Source organism: Zootermopsis nevadensis, unplaced genomic scaffold (assembly GCF_977971745.1).
Source record: "Zootermopsis nevadensis isolate Lab colony 2312 unplaced genomic scaffold, Znev_1.0 Znev_ptg000027l, whole genome shotgun sequence".
Taxonomy (NCBI): domain Eukaryota; kingdom Metazoa; phylum Arthropoda; class Insecta; order Blattodea; family Termopsidae; genus Zootermopsis; species Zootermopsis nevadensis.
Genome location: NW_028259159.1, coordinates 1,777,688 through 1,792,854, shown reverse-complemented (window position 1 = coordinate 1,792,854; position 15,167 = coordinate 1,777,688). Strand labels below are relative to the sequence as shown.

The following is a 15,167-nucleotide window of genomic DNA, read 5'->3' as shown; positions in this document are numbered from 1 at the left end:
TTAATCTTGAACACTGATAAGTACCACATACTATAACTGTTGTTCAACCAAGTCATCAGTTACATGGTCATTAACAGCAAGTTTTCCCCTGTTGAAAATAGTGATATATATTTTCACTGTTCATAACTCCATTACAACAGTGTTGGTATTTTTATGCAATTGCTCTTTAGAATTTCCATATAATTTCATATCACTGATAGATCAGGGACAGATCATCTCACTACCTTTTAAAGTACTTGATTACAGATACATACATCTATTTTTACAGAGTTTTATGAGAAGGTGGCAGCATATAAAGCCAAGGGCCTGAAAGTGCTGGTGGCTATTGGGGGCTGGAATGATTCTGCCGGAGACAAATACAGTCGTCTAGTAAACAACCCTGCAGCAAGAGCACGCTTTATCAGCTATGTCACTGGCTTCATAGAGAAACATAATTTTGATGGCTTAGATTTGGATTGGGAATACCCTAAATGCTGGCAGGTGTGTATTGATTTGTTTCAAGTAATATGATAGACATTATTCTCTGTGTTTATTATTGAAGCATTCACTCATAACAAGCAACAGTGAAGAAATTACTGGATAACCTCATTGCAAAAATGCAATGTTAGCTTCACAATTTCTGTCTGTCTGTCTGTTTATCCATCTGTCTGCATGTAACAACTCAAGAAACACAAAGAATATGTTTAGACAATGTGATATTGAATAGTTTCCATTCACATTCCAATTTTGGTTGAAATCGGACAACAATAATGAGCTCTTCACATTAAATTTATGTACATTTCAGTACATAGAAGTGACTGGGTGGAGAATTCCTACATGGGGAATCTCCATCCAGGGAATTTCCCAGCCATTCACAAAGGTGAAAGGTCATATTCTGGCAATTTTTCCAGAACTGTTACACAATGCTTTAATTTCCTGCCTGGTTTTATGTTTTTTTCATTTGAAGGTAATATTTTTAAAATAATTATATTATTTGCCTCCCTCTGGTTTTTAAATGGTATAAAAGTTTAAAAAATCAATAACATACAAATGGAATGTAGCTATGAGGAATTTAATATCTCAGTATTTTTTATTTGAATGGCATCCATCTTTATTTTAGGTGGATTGTAAGAAGGGTCCAGACTCTGACAAAGCAGCATTTGCAACATTTGTAAGGGAATTAAGGGCTGCTTTTAAGCCTAAAGGATATCTACTGACATCAGCTGTATCACCAAGCAAAGTTGTCATTGATGCAGGTGTGTGCCATATGTATACTGCCTCAGTTTATTGTTCAGGCTAATAGACTTTTAAACTGTCAGCTAATATTAACACTATACATGTGTGCCATGTCTTCTCAGAAAAAAGTTAAAATATATATTATGTTAATTAACTTTCATTGGCTGTGTATTATGTTTTACACACTATTTAGCTGGCTTTGTGTTGTAATAGCATACTTGTACCCCACACCTCAGTTAAAATCTAGTTGGCAACTCCATAGTATGAGGATTTAAATCCCCTATCTTTACAGTAAAGGTCAAATCCTATTTCTCACCTAATATGTAATGTTTTGTCTCTTTCTTTTATTACTGGCTTTCACATTATGCTTAATTTTAGTAAATAAGTAAATTATAAATATTTTTTTAGGTTATGATGTACCCACTCTGTCAGAGAACCTGGACTGGATTGCAGTTATGGCATATGATTACCATGGACAATGGGACAAGATTACAGGTCATGTGGCTCCCATGTACACACATCCTGATGATGTAGATGTCACTTTTAATGCTGTAAGTCATCATTTTTCTAGTACCAGACACTTTATTTATTTTGATCACTTAACTATTTAACTTAATTCAAGAAGGTGAAAGAATGTACTCCCTCCATAACTTCATTACTAGATGTTTTACTTCATTTATTTTATCAGTGATATTTTTCGTTGCACATTTATGTGAGAATTTACTTTTGAATTACCCCTTTCTTTTCAATGTACTGAATGTAGTTCTCATTTTTTGTGAGAAATGTTTTAAAAGTTTTAGTTATTGAGGTTATCATGTTTATTTGTGTTCCCACGTGCACAAACCAACGTTAAACTATATTTTGCTTTAAATTTGATACTAAAGATTTTTATTAAACAGTTCTGCAGAATTCAATGTTGGTCCATATAGGACAGTTTCTAGCAGTTCTCTTCCCTTTATTAAGCTGAGACACCTGTAGCGTGAATGTAAAATATTCTTGTGATGAATGGATACAAGTAACACAAGGAGAATAAATTTAAGTTTAAAAAGTGTCCTTTCTTCATAACAATTTTGCAAAGAAGATGTAGCCAGTGTGGAATTTTAAATACATTACTTATCAACAGAGTTTCATGACTAAAATGTGTTTCAAAGAAACTTTACAGAAACTGTTTAAATTTAACTCTTATGATAACAACATATGGAATACAAAACTAAGATTCTCAGATGCAGGAAGTTACAGCTATAAATGCAAGATTTTATTCAAGTTGTGAATTCACACCAGTTGGTAAAATATTAACTTTGTTTGTAATTGTCTAGAACTTCTCAATCAATTATTGGATTGAACAAGGAGCAGACCGTAAGAAGATTGTGATGGGCATGCCCATGTATGGACAGTCATTCAGTCTGGCAGATAACAACAACCGTGGTCTCAATGCACCAACATATGGAGGTGGAGAGGCTGGAGACTCCACTCGGGCTAGAGGATTTCTGTCTTACTATGAAGTAAGTTAATTTAAATAAACAGTGTTCTGAATCTGAGTAAAAGTTAATTACATTTATAAGAAACTGAAATTTTTAATTATAAATAACATGTGAATATACATTTCCACACTGACTCTTTCCATTTAATATGTTCTTTTTAACCTTTTGAGTACTATATTTGGAATTTTATAAGTTCTTTAAATTCTTGTAATTTTGAATTAGTAAAAATCAGTTATATAGGATTTGAGGTTTTTACGATTGTGAGTGTGAAGATGGCTGTCTTCTGGATTGTCACACCGTGTAGTCTGGTAGAAGTTTGCCGACATTTCAGAGGTTCTTGCTGCCTCCATCATCTTCGAAAAATCAGTTAACATTTCATCTAAGTATGATAATGTTCATATAAAAATCATAAAGTGAGAGACTAATAAAGTATGTAACCGATTAATTTGCCTAGCATGACAAGTTATTTACAGACAAAGACTGCCCATTACATTAGTTGGTTCCACATATGTTGTCAGTTTGATTCATACACAGTAGAAGCATTAATATGAATTCCTGAAATTGCAGGTGCAACTGTTATTTCAGAAAATACAACTTAGAATGCTTAACCAACATGCATATTTCTGTTGTTAATGTTTCTCTAGATCTGTATGAATATTCAGAAGAGAGGTTGGAAGGTGGTAAAAGACCCAGAGGGTCGAATGGGGCCATATGCGTACTCAAGAGATCAGTGGGTCTCATTTGATGATGCAGGCATGATTCGATACAAATCCAACTTTATTCGCCACATGGGCTTGGGTGGTGGTATGATCTGGGCCCTCGATCTTGATGATTTTCGAAATACTTGCTCATGTGAATCCTATCCATTGCTCCGCACCATCAATCGAGTCCTCAGAAGTTACCCAGGTCCAGGACCTAAGTGTGATATCACTGCTGACAATCACAAAGAAGACAGTAAGTATCATTTTGATCTTATATTTTACTGATACTAATGATTTGTTGCATACATAAGGCTGTAACTTTTAATGGTTTATCTATGATTCAAACAGTAATATTAGCTGTCTTAACTTAAATCATGAGCAATATTATTTAACAGTTCAGAAATATATGATAAATACAGAGACTTCTCTGAAGAGAATAACATTTGCTCATAAATAGGATATGTTCATGTGATAATGTTCTTTTTAATCTTAAAATTAAAATGCTCTATTTCTTTGCCTTAAATGGAAGGAAACTATCACACTGCACTGCACTGTATTTTAATTTGTACCCTGAAGTCACATGGAAGTCTAGATGACTATACCTTGGTTATGAGATGTTTCAGAAGTACTTACTTACTGCTGATCCCCTGATTTAATTTCTGGAAGGACATACTATCTGATGACAGAAATTGAATGCCACATTTTCAACTGCACTTATAAATGAGAAGTGGCACTAGTATCCATTTTCAGTATTTTCCTTTTTCTTTAGGGCCCTCATTTTGTTCACAAACAAGAGATTTAAATCATCAGCAGAATTCTAATAGATATCCTTGTACATATATGACTGTCTCAGTGTCAACAAGAGGGGAATTGTCCATATTTTATTAGGAAACGAAAGTATGCCTGTTATTGTGACATCCATATCTGTGATGTAGAGGAAGATTCCATTGTTATATAAAGTATGAGTTCAGCTGAAGACTTTATTTTGTGGATGGTATAAAGTTGATTTGGAATAGTTATTTATTAGACATCTCTTACAACCTTGTAATATGGCTTTTATTATAAGTTGTTTGTTTGTTGTAAGTATGACCTACTAGCTTGTCACAAATAAGATAAATTAGTTAGGTGCATTGGAATATGAAGTTATAATTTTAATAATGATAGTGTGTTAACCAGTGAGGTCATATAGCACCAAAGAAAAAATTACAAGATTATAACAAGGTACTGGTCCAGAATTTGCCTTGAAAGATTGATGAGAATCATTAACATATGAGTTAGGATAGTTAGTCACCTTGGTGAGACATAAATCAGAAACATTTTCAATACAAAGCTGGAGGCATGATGACATTCAGTACAAAATTTTTTAATTTGTGTTTCTATGACACTGCATTGGCTTTATTAGATTAAGACTTACTTCTCTGTTGGGATTCAAATTAGATTTAAAACCAGATATTAGTATTTCAATGGTTTTTATATGAAATCTTATTTATGATACTACGTCTTTAATAATATTGTCTTTTTGTCATTTTATAGCATCTGAAAATCGTGTGCAGTACCCAAGCCAGCCAGTTATCTCGGATGGAGCAATGAAAGATCCAACCTGTGGAGGAAAGATCTTTGCTCCGCATGCAAGTGATTGTCACAAGTATTACCTGTGTCAGTTTGGAATGCTTACAGAACAAACATGTCCTGCTGGACTCTCCTGGAACAAGGTGAACCCAAATATAATTTAAAATAAACTGTTTTAGTTACTGTAATAGAGTGATAGACTAAAGGTTTGTTAGGATCAGTTAACACTGACTGTATTGTGACTGTTATTTAAAAGGGTGAGCTATGTACCATTAATAAATCCACTCTGCTTCTTCAATGCAAAATATGGGATAATGCATTGCATAAGAAAAATACATGAATAGTGGAAAACCAAAGAAGAAAATCTGCATTCTCCTGCTTACACACAGTTGCAGAATGTGCTCAAAAACCATGTCTTCAAGAATATAATATCATAATATCACATTGTTTTTTGACTGGCAAGCTGCAGCCAGTTGGTGTACTAAGAGAGGAGATTTGGGCTGCACTGGAAGAAGATGCAAAACTAAAACATTTTGTTTGTTTAGTAAATGAAACTTTATAAGCTGAAGAGAGGTACAAACGGAAAGAAGCAGTCATTGTGTATTTTGGGTACTCTTTACCTGTAGTAATTAAAGAAAACAACAAAAGACCTCATTGTAGTTGGCTTAAAGACTAAAAATTTAACCCAAATATGAATCAGGGATGTTAACCATTCAGCAGAAATATACTGAGTAAAATTAAATAAGATGCTTATGAAAAAGTATTTAATTAAATGCTTTTCTAACTAGCTGTGACTATTTAAAAAAATGTGTGTGTGTGTGTGTGTGTGCCCTTTTGCTGGAGATTAATCAACATACAATACATATAAATATTTTCCAAGCCATCTTAAAAACTCAAGACAAAAGCAGTTATAAAAAAAGTTGAAAACATTTCAGTCTAGTGCCAGTACAGTATTTTCATTTTAGAAAGATGAATGCCCTATTTTATAAACACAGTTCATATTTTTACATTGATAATAATCTAATAAAAATTTAATAATACATATAAAATCACTGTCAGAATTCTGAACTGATGACTTATATTTTGCATTATACTAAACATCTATAGGATCACTGTGACTGGGCAGAGAATACAAAATGCAACTCAGGAGAAATTGAAAGTGCTGGGAGTGAACCATCAACCACTCCGCCAACAGATCCACCAACCTCTACATCTACTAAGCCTACAACTACAGTTAAACCAAGCACCCCTGGTACTGATGTTACAATGCCTCCCAAACCAACTGACACAGGATACAAAGTTGTTTGCTACTTTACCAACTGGGCATTTTACAGGTCAGAAATTAAGTTAATCTGTGATCAATATAAGCAGTCCATTTACTGCTAGCTTTTTAATGTCTGTAAATATGAAGCAAGGCAGCTCTGTCTAGTACACATCCAAACTGGCAACTGCTTTTCATAGCCATTCTAAATGGACCTTTTTCTTGCAGGCAAGGTATTGGAAGGTATGTCCCAGAAGACATTGACTGGTCACTGTGTACACACATAACATATGGTTTTGCTGTGATGGATGGGGGCACTCTCACTATCAAGTCTCATGACTCCTGGGCAGATATAGACAATAGTGAGTTCATTATCAGCTTCAACCTGTGCCACACACTGTACAAGCTTACAGATCTGTTGACTTCAAAACTTCTTTCAATTCTTATTGAATGTTTTCATAGTTCATACTTTCTAAATGTATCATCCATTATTTATTGTCTGTTTTTCAATTCAGTATTGGTGTTCTGGGTTGCAATACCAATGTTTTGGAGGAACATACTGCCTCAATTTTCAGGTCTGATAACTACCTATAAGTCCACATAGCATTACAACCTAGAAGACTGACATTTAACCATGTGGTATTCATTTCATTAGTATATGCACTAAAATGCACTACAGAATTTACAATTTCAACAGACACATAAAATTATTCAAGATAGCATTTGTTTGTCTAATAACAATAAGTTCTTACCAGGAATATATGAATATTAAGCCCAATACAGCATGCTGCCACACAGAACAAAAATTTGTTAAGTGATAGATAGAGTTTACGTTCCTACCAGTGTACATTGGGCTGATAAAAGTTAATTAAAGTAATATCCATATTTAAGCTAATCCTGATGTCTCTTAACCCCTGACATTCAATTCAGGGCGTACATGGCTTTTTATATCTGGCACGTGCATTGGTCACAGGTTTGAATCATGCTTGGAACATGGATTGTTATTTCTTGCAGACTTCTACCACAAGGTGACAGAACTCAGGTCACGAGGTATAAAGGTGCTAATTGCAATTGGAGGCTGGAATGATTCTCTGGGAGACAAATACAGCCGCCTGGTAAACAGTCCATCATTGAGAGTAAACTTCGTAAGGACTGTTATTGAGTTTATTGAAAAATATAACTTTGATGGTCTTGATCTTGATTGGGAATATCCCAAATGCTGGCAGGTGAGTCTGTACCTAGGCTGCAAAATATTCCTTTGTAATGCTCTATATTGCTGCCACACAATTTTCAAACTGGACCTCATTGTTGCACAACAGTAGGTTCTCAGAATGAGACCTGTTGTCCCATTGCAAAAAGCACAACAGAGAGACATGGATGTGCTGATAATGTGTTCTTCACTCATGCTAGAGTGTGAAGAACACCTAATAAATAATTAAATAACAACCAATAAATGTGTAAGGTAGTAAATAATAGGTAACACATTTATCACATTACATTTTACTTATAGTAAAGCAGAAATCTGAAACTTCATAATGCCGTTATTTAAAGAAACCATTACCTGCTTCTATCTAGGTGGATTGCAATGCAGGCCCAGATTCTGACAAGGAAGGTTTTGCTGCATTAGTTCAAGAGCTGAGTACAGCCTTCAAAGCAAAGGGACTGCTCTTGTCTTCTGCAGTATCACCCAGCAAAATAGTAATTGATGTTGGTAAGAAAAAATTATATTCTTCATGTTAAAGTAACATTCCTAAAGTATATAAATAAGTACAACTGAGCAGAAAGATGTCAAATTCATTATATGAGAAAACAGCTCACATCCACCACTTCATGTTTTCAAGCAATTGACTTTCACATCTGTGAAAATTGGAACAAAATCTGATACCTTATATTTTATGAAAACATTGACCACAATATCTTCTTGTTCAATCCTTGTCATGATTATATGCAAATGACAGCAAGCATAGGCAGGTCAGTTTTGACTGTTTATATGATTGTGGAGGGGCATGAGCACAGATATAAGACAACTGACTAGTACTGAACACATCAAAAATTTATAAACTCTGTTTTAATATGACTGTTCTATGAATGAATTGACCTTTTTAAGCCATACATTACAGCATATGTACAATCTAGCAACTTTTTAAATCCTTTATTGTTGTATGATAAAGGCATAAGAAATTAGTGTCATAAAAACTCTTATGTTAATTGTTATCATCATCCAGTACAAAATTACTTAAACTGAATTATCCGTGATTTTTAGGATATGATGTGCCCAAACTAACACAGTACTTTGACTGGATATCAGTGATGACATATGACTTCCATGGTCACTGGGACAAGCAGACAGGTCATGTGGCACCGCTGTATTATTATCCTGGTGACACTTATGATTACTTCAATGCAGTAAGTAGGATGTTCCAAACTCTCACTTGATATGTCTCTTCATTCAGTCTGGTGCTGGTACTTTCCATTCATCACCTGAAGTGGCTACATGTGCAATGGTCTGTAGTCATACCAAGACAAAAAAGAAATGTTGTCTGCAAGGGATGTATGAACAAACAGAAACAATATTTATGGTAATCTGAGAATGTATCCAGGGATGGTTTTAATTCAAAGCCCTGTTACTGGCACATATTCTTAATTAATACAAATGCAAAGTGGCCATACATAAATTCATTTGCTCCAGTTGCATACTTCAGTGATTTGTGTGTACAGTATACATAAATATAGCACAAAATTCAAGAATTGTATTTTCACATATGTTTACAGAATTTCTCAATCAATTACTGGCTTCAAAAAGGTGCAGACAGAAAGAAGATTATAATGGGCTTGCCTATGTATGGACAGTCATTCAGTTTGGCTGATGCCAATGAAAATGGATTGAATGCTAAAACATATGGCCCAGGGCAGGCTGGGGAATTTACAAGAGCAGGAGGTTTCTTAGCTTATTATGAGGTAAGTGCCTTGTACAAATGGGCCCTTTAATTTTTTAATAATAGTTTAGTCTATAATTTGTGTGTATATGTGTATAAACTGAAAACAATTTTTTTATTGTGGTATTCTGGGTTGAGTTGTGGAGGCAGTAAGTTGCTTTTAAATAGTAGTAACCACTTACAAAACGACAACTCTGAAGACCACAATCAATATCTTTACTGTTGTGAGAACCACAAATTTCAGTAAAAATCTTTGTTTGTTCATGTCATATTTGACTTCTTTCCTATGTAATGAATAACATATCAGCAATTCCTGATCCTTATGCAGTTTATGAATATAGATCTGAAATTACCAAAATTATTTGTGTGAACTCCTTAAAAATGAGGAACAGGGTTCACTTTACTGGAAGCTGTCATCCCAAGTTCCTTTATTAATTGATGGCTTGCAGTGTCTGTTAGATTCACAGGTTTATCATCGTTGCTTCATCTTTATCTTACCTGTACTTTCATCTTTATAACCTGCATAGCACATCCTTATCACAGTACATTACTTTAAAGATTTGTGTTTTATAATTTTCTGATAGATATGTCATGCTGTGAAATCACAAGGATATACACCAGTGCGAGACCCAGAGGGTAGGATTGGCCCATATGCTTATAAGGGCAGTCAGTGGGTATCCTATGATGATGTGTCTGATATCAGAAGGAAGGTATGTGTTGTTCTAATCCTATTGGCCTAATTAAATGTATTATTTTACCAGATAGTGTATGGGTGATTCAATAGAAAATTACCAGAAGGCAGTTACTAGATATTTGTTTGGATGAGTCAGATAAAGTCACCTTTAACTCTGAGACATATACATTGCTGTGAGTCACCACATTCATTGAATTAACCATGGATCATACTGGGAAGTCTAGTTGGCCATGGATTGCATATCACCAGACTAATGGTTCCATTCTATTTGTTGTATTGGTAATAAAATGAAATTAGAAAGGTTAAAAGTCAGAATGTACTAAAAATTACAGAAGAAATGTGCCATATACTCCTAATATGGAATACCACTATATTGGAGCACAAGCTGTGACAACACTGTAATGAACAGCCACATAGGTGCCTGGAATAAATTAGAATGTCCAGTAGTGCTTCCTCAGATCACATTTGTCCTTTGTTGATGGTAGCCAACCACATGCTGTTCCACAAAGAAGAAGTTTTGTGTTGATGTTTGTCTTCTGGTAGCAATGACTGCCTTGTTAACTTGTTGGTAGATTCATATGTTTCTGTGAAACATTGATTTTGCAGTATAAGTTCACATGGCATTATTGTCAGAAGACCAACATCAACGTCTTCACTGCCATGAGAACCTCAAACCTCAAAAGAAGCTTTGTGTAATCACTGGTGTCATACTGAATGATCTGGTGCAGGAAGTTATGTTTGTATGTGAATTTTTAAAATAAGGTTATTGAAAGCATTAATTCAATATATTTCTCAGTTTAAAGTGGCATTGAGTTCTGTAAAAGGATAATAGAGGATTTAATTTATAGTAGTATTCCTTGTAAGGTACCATACTTTTTACAAAAGTTGTGTGTTTCAAATAGTTTTTAAACAAAATTTTAAGCTATAAATCACATTTCAAACATATTGTTTAAATTCTACATAATTTGTAGCATATTGTAACATTTTGAAAATTAATAGTTTTCAGAAACAGATACTTACTTTGTACAGTCTATATAAATGTGATATCTTTCCTTTAAATATTTATAACTCTTCATATGATTTGACTGGTACATACCTAATAAAGTGTGCTCATAGATCTGCAGTTGATATTCTATTCACAGCTATTGTCATTGTGTTTGCTGTTATAGTCACAATACATAAAAGAAATGGATCTTGGTGGAGGAATGATCTGGGCTCTTGATTTGGATGATTTCACCAACCGATGTGGGTGTGGGATACATCCACTGCTTAAGACAATTAATCATGAACTTCGCGGCCTTCAGGTTTCTACATCAGACTGTACATAAATGGTGGGTATTTAATTGTTTCATTGGCTGGGGTTGCCATGAGACTACCTCTTATAGAAGCTCATGTGAGCATTTTGACAACATGAAAAAGATACACATGCCTTTAACAGAAATATTCCATGTTCAAATTATAAGAAAAGGTGTAGTGCAATAATAGTATTTTATTTGCTGTAAATGTAAGTCAACAGTTCCAGTAGTCTACAGGAGTGACAAAGCATGAGAAGAATATGAATGTATAAGAACAAATAATGTACTTATCTCTGTGAGAGCTTCTAAACAAAAGTTATACTATCATATCAGTTCATATCATTTCACCTTAACCATAAATATTGACACTGCTTGTTGACTTATATTTAACATAATATGTTACATTTTGTAAGCTATCATTCCTAAGAATTGGCAACCCTAGCCTGAATATTACTTTAAACATCCTACATTCCACAGTTCATTATACTTCTGTCTTTATTTAATTTTTAAACCTCTTTTTAATTCTGTGATATTAGGAGAGATGTTATGCCATAATTTTTCATACTTCAAACAGCAACTGAGGATGACAGCTGCCCTCTTACATTTGAACATGTAGTAACTTGTCTACAAAACATTTTTTTTCCAAGGAGACCTGCCTCAGTAATGATCTTTGTATGCATGAAAAACTTGTGGTCTCAGTTCTTTTTACTCTCATATGATTTGTTTGAAGAAATCATGAAAGTGTTCCTGAGATCCCATTTTTACTGGCTTCATAATCAAGATTCATTCAGTAAAGGTAAAATATAAAGTTGTGCCTCTACCTCAGGCTCCATACCTGAAGATTGTAAGCTGGAGTTCTTAATGTCAGCATTAGATGCTTCGCACTAAATCTGCTTTGTAGCTGGTAGCCATAAAAATGGGATGTAAAAATCATCACATTTTGCTTCATTTTAGTCATGTTTAATTTTATATAAATGTGAATACATGTAATCTAATTAATGATGTGTATAAAGTGTTATGGTAGCATTTGTGAAATTTTTGTGCTGTTTATTACAATTGAAGATTAATAACATAAAAGATAACACTGGATTTGGTCCTGTTACAAGGTATAAGAAGCTTGTTCAAATAAAGCCCATTTAGGGATTTTTCTGGGTGAAGGAGTACAGGCCATTAAAAAAGTCCCCATAAGCATTGCTGAGGCAGGCATCCCACCGACTATAGATCCTCTCTGCAAAGAACTCCTAGGACTGCTGCTGGAACCACTACATAGCCAGGACACCAATTATGAGAATGCTGAGACACATTCTTTCAATTGCAGTACAAAGGTCTTGGACCACAGCAGTGCTGTGCAATGATGGTTGATAAACCTGAGTACTAAGAAACTGAGTGACAGTTATTTGGTCCTGTTTAGACAGATTCTTTACTTTTATCTGTGTTAGAATCCTCCATTTCTCATTATTACATGTCTGTTACACTGTGCAGCTAATTGTTGACAGCTGATGTGTTGTGCACACTTCCACATGATCACCTGCTGTATTTTCTAGTAGCACTTTGAACATCGATTTTGAGGAGTGCTGCTATCTTCAGTTTCCTTAAAAGTTTAATGAGAAGTTTTGGCATATGTAAAAGTAACAAAAATATTAAATCTAAGTGTGTAAAATTTTAACTCTTGCTGCAAAATTCACAATAATGTGAGGTATGTTAGCATCCAGTTTCCACATAACTTGCATTTTTGAGAGTTCAAATTTCACAATCCTGTGGATCTCACATTTATACGGCAGTCTTTTTCCTGGAAGGATGGAACATTTGTTGATAATGTGTAGAAGCATTTGGCTTTATTAAATGTATTTTTTCCCATCAGATGTTCAAGTTGTTTTACAATTTCTACCAACTTGTGGATAGCATTATTATGTTATTTCCATGGCATTTTAGACTTAAACAAATTACAGAAGACAGAATTAGTGAACTCTTATTTGCAGATTCTGAATCGTAGGGCTACTGTAAGGACAGTATGAAGTCAAAAAAATCAAATAAAATTTAAAGAAATTAATTAATTTACATGGCCAAGGTATTTTGTACTAACATAAATTAAGCAACAAAAGAGTTGCACCAGCAGTAATAAAGGCCAGTTTCTTCTACATATTTGAAACAACCCCTTCTTTGTAGTGGTATTCAGTGTTGTGCAAACTGGTTTGTACTATTGTAAAAATTAAGTGACAAGCTTTTGGGATACAAGTGTGATGTACAGTATTGTACTATTTAAAATAAAATTCTTTTTTAAAAATACTGTTATAATTACAACTATAAAGTGCTGTTAATCAGCAAAAACATCCTCAATTTTTCAGAATTCCATATTCAGTGATTTGCCTTGCTCCACATAAGTTCCTTCCCAAAACTTTGTTCCTTGATTTGTAATGTTTTTGCTAATATGATCTTTCAGGTTTATTTACTGGTCAGAAATGATCTGATTTGACTTCTAGCTTCTAATTTTCAACAAATCTGAAATTTATAAGTTTGTAATATGCATTTCTAAAAACAAATGAAATGGATGGCTAACCAACTACATGTGCATCTCCATGTTACTTATTGACAATATAGCCATGCAGCATCTTGCATATTTCTTTATATCTGAATCATAATAGCATAAACACCAGTGATTAGGGTGGTCTTTGCAGTTGCCTACTCTGTAAAATTGCACTAGTACTCAAGTAGGCATTGCAGAAAATTTGACCAACTGTTACAAGCATCTGATGGATGAAAGTAGAGTTCAAATTATACATGTGCTTTCATTTTTCCCGAAGGTGTGACAAGTTTCTATAGGATAATCGGGTTTCAGAATTATGCATAGTAGTATTTTGGCGAAGGTGTTGAAGGCATCTTGATGGTCGAAGAGTTGTTAACTTTGTTACCGATTGGGCTACTGTTTACAGCACTCATCGCCGTTGTGTTTACTGATACTGACCACAGTGTGCTTGGCGCTAGGTTTCCTGACGTAGCATTGTGGTTACAAATCTACAGTACAGTATATTGTTTATGCTCGGGTTTGTAAATGTCGTGGGATGACGCTAGTTTGAAATAGTGGTGGTAGTATAAACATTGGCAGTAATCTTATAGTCTCATTAAACAGGTCAGTTTTGATTATTGAAAACGAAACTTTGACGTGCCGGAATGTGATAATAATTTCCAAATTTGAGGGATGCCTCCTACCCATTCAGTTAAGAATGTAGTATATTTCCACAACCTAACTAACAAAAACTCTTTGGTACACTGACATTCCAAAGACGTTTTTGACGCCACAACACATTAACGTGATCCTGAGTAGTTGTTGCCCAACAGTGTCAGGTTATTATTCCACTAATGTGATTGAAGGTTTTTACCATGGCATTGTGTCCCAACATTGACCTTGGTTCCCATTGTTAGTTGACAGTGACCCCCAATCATGCGGATTATTTATGTTCTAGGAAAACTGGGCCTTACAGGTAGGAGTTTGGGCAGTATAAAAACTGAGAAGCAGTAATAGATTGTTATTGCAACATATTTTCCCTCTAGTTCTTATTTCATTAAATTATACAGCATAAAAATGCAAGAATGTGAAATCACTTGGTTAATGTAAAATTACATTTTGAATTGTCACAGGTGCAAATGGAACAAAAACTTAGTTGTGGACAGTTCTGGGCATATTACATATTATATTATATGAAGTATCAACCCACAGTTTGCTGTTGTCATTTGTTGGTCTATGTACATTTATGTAACATTATGTCACCATGAGAAAACACAAACAAGAAAACACTTGCCCCCTAAATTAGATATGGTATTTAATTTTAAGTGAATAATTTGAATAACAAATCAGTGGGTCCCTTAAAGAAATTTATTGAGTAATATGTGAATCTGTTCACAACAGTAATGTAACAACATTTTTAATAAACTGTCATGAAGTTTAAGGAAATTAATTTTATATTTTGGCAGCCTGTTAGTCAATAAGAAAAAGTGAGCATGAGCCCAGCTCTTAAAA

At 34.2% G+C, this 15,167-nt stretch overlaps 1 protein-coding gene across 3 annotated transcripts in view; it reads left to right on the top strand.

Annotated features, from left to right (window-relative positions):
* Positions 1-15,167, top strand: part of Cht10 (Chitinase 10) — a 48,277-nt gene that overhangs the window by 32,763 nt on the left and 347 nt on the right. For 2 of the 3 annotated variants that reach the window (XM_087356365.1, XM_022061374.2), the window contains 14 exons: positions 269-480; positions 1,100-1,235; positions 1,624-1,766; positions 2,532-2,717; positions 3,341-3,650; positions 4,931-5,109; positions 6,074-6,300; positions 6,456-6,589; positions 7,242-7,453; positions 7,803-7,938; positions 8,491-8,633; positions 9,000-9,185; positions 9,748-9,873; positions 11,027-13,436. In XM_087356365.1, coding sequence (XP_087212491.1) covers positions 269-480; positions 1,100-1,235; positions 1,624-1,766; positions 2,532-2,717; positions 3,341-3,650; positions 4,931-5,109; positions 6,074-6,300; positions 6,456-6,589; positions 7,242-7,453; positions 7,803-7,938; positions 8,491-8,633; positions 9,000-9,185; positions 9,748-9,873; positions 11,027-11,185 — 2,489 coding nt within the window. In that variant the 3' untranslated portion in view covers positions 11,186-13,436. Of the gene's footprint in view, positions 1-268; positions 481-1,099; positions 1,236-1,623; positions 1,767-2,531; positions 2,718-3,340; positions 3,651-4,930; positions 5,110-6,073; positions 6,301-6,455; positions 6,590-7,241; positions 7,454-7,802; positions 7,939-8,490; positions 8,634-8,999; positions 9,186-9,747; positions 9,874-11,026; positions 13,437-15,167 lie in introns of those variants that run through there. The other variant, XM_087356366.1, reaches the window with a different exon arrangement.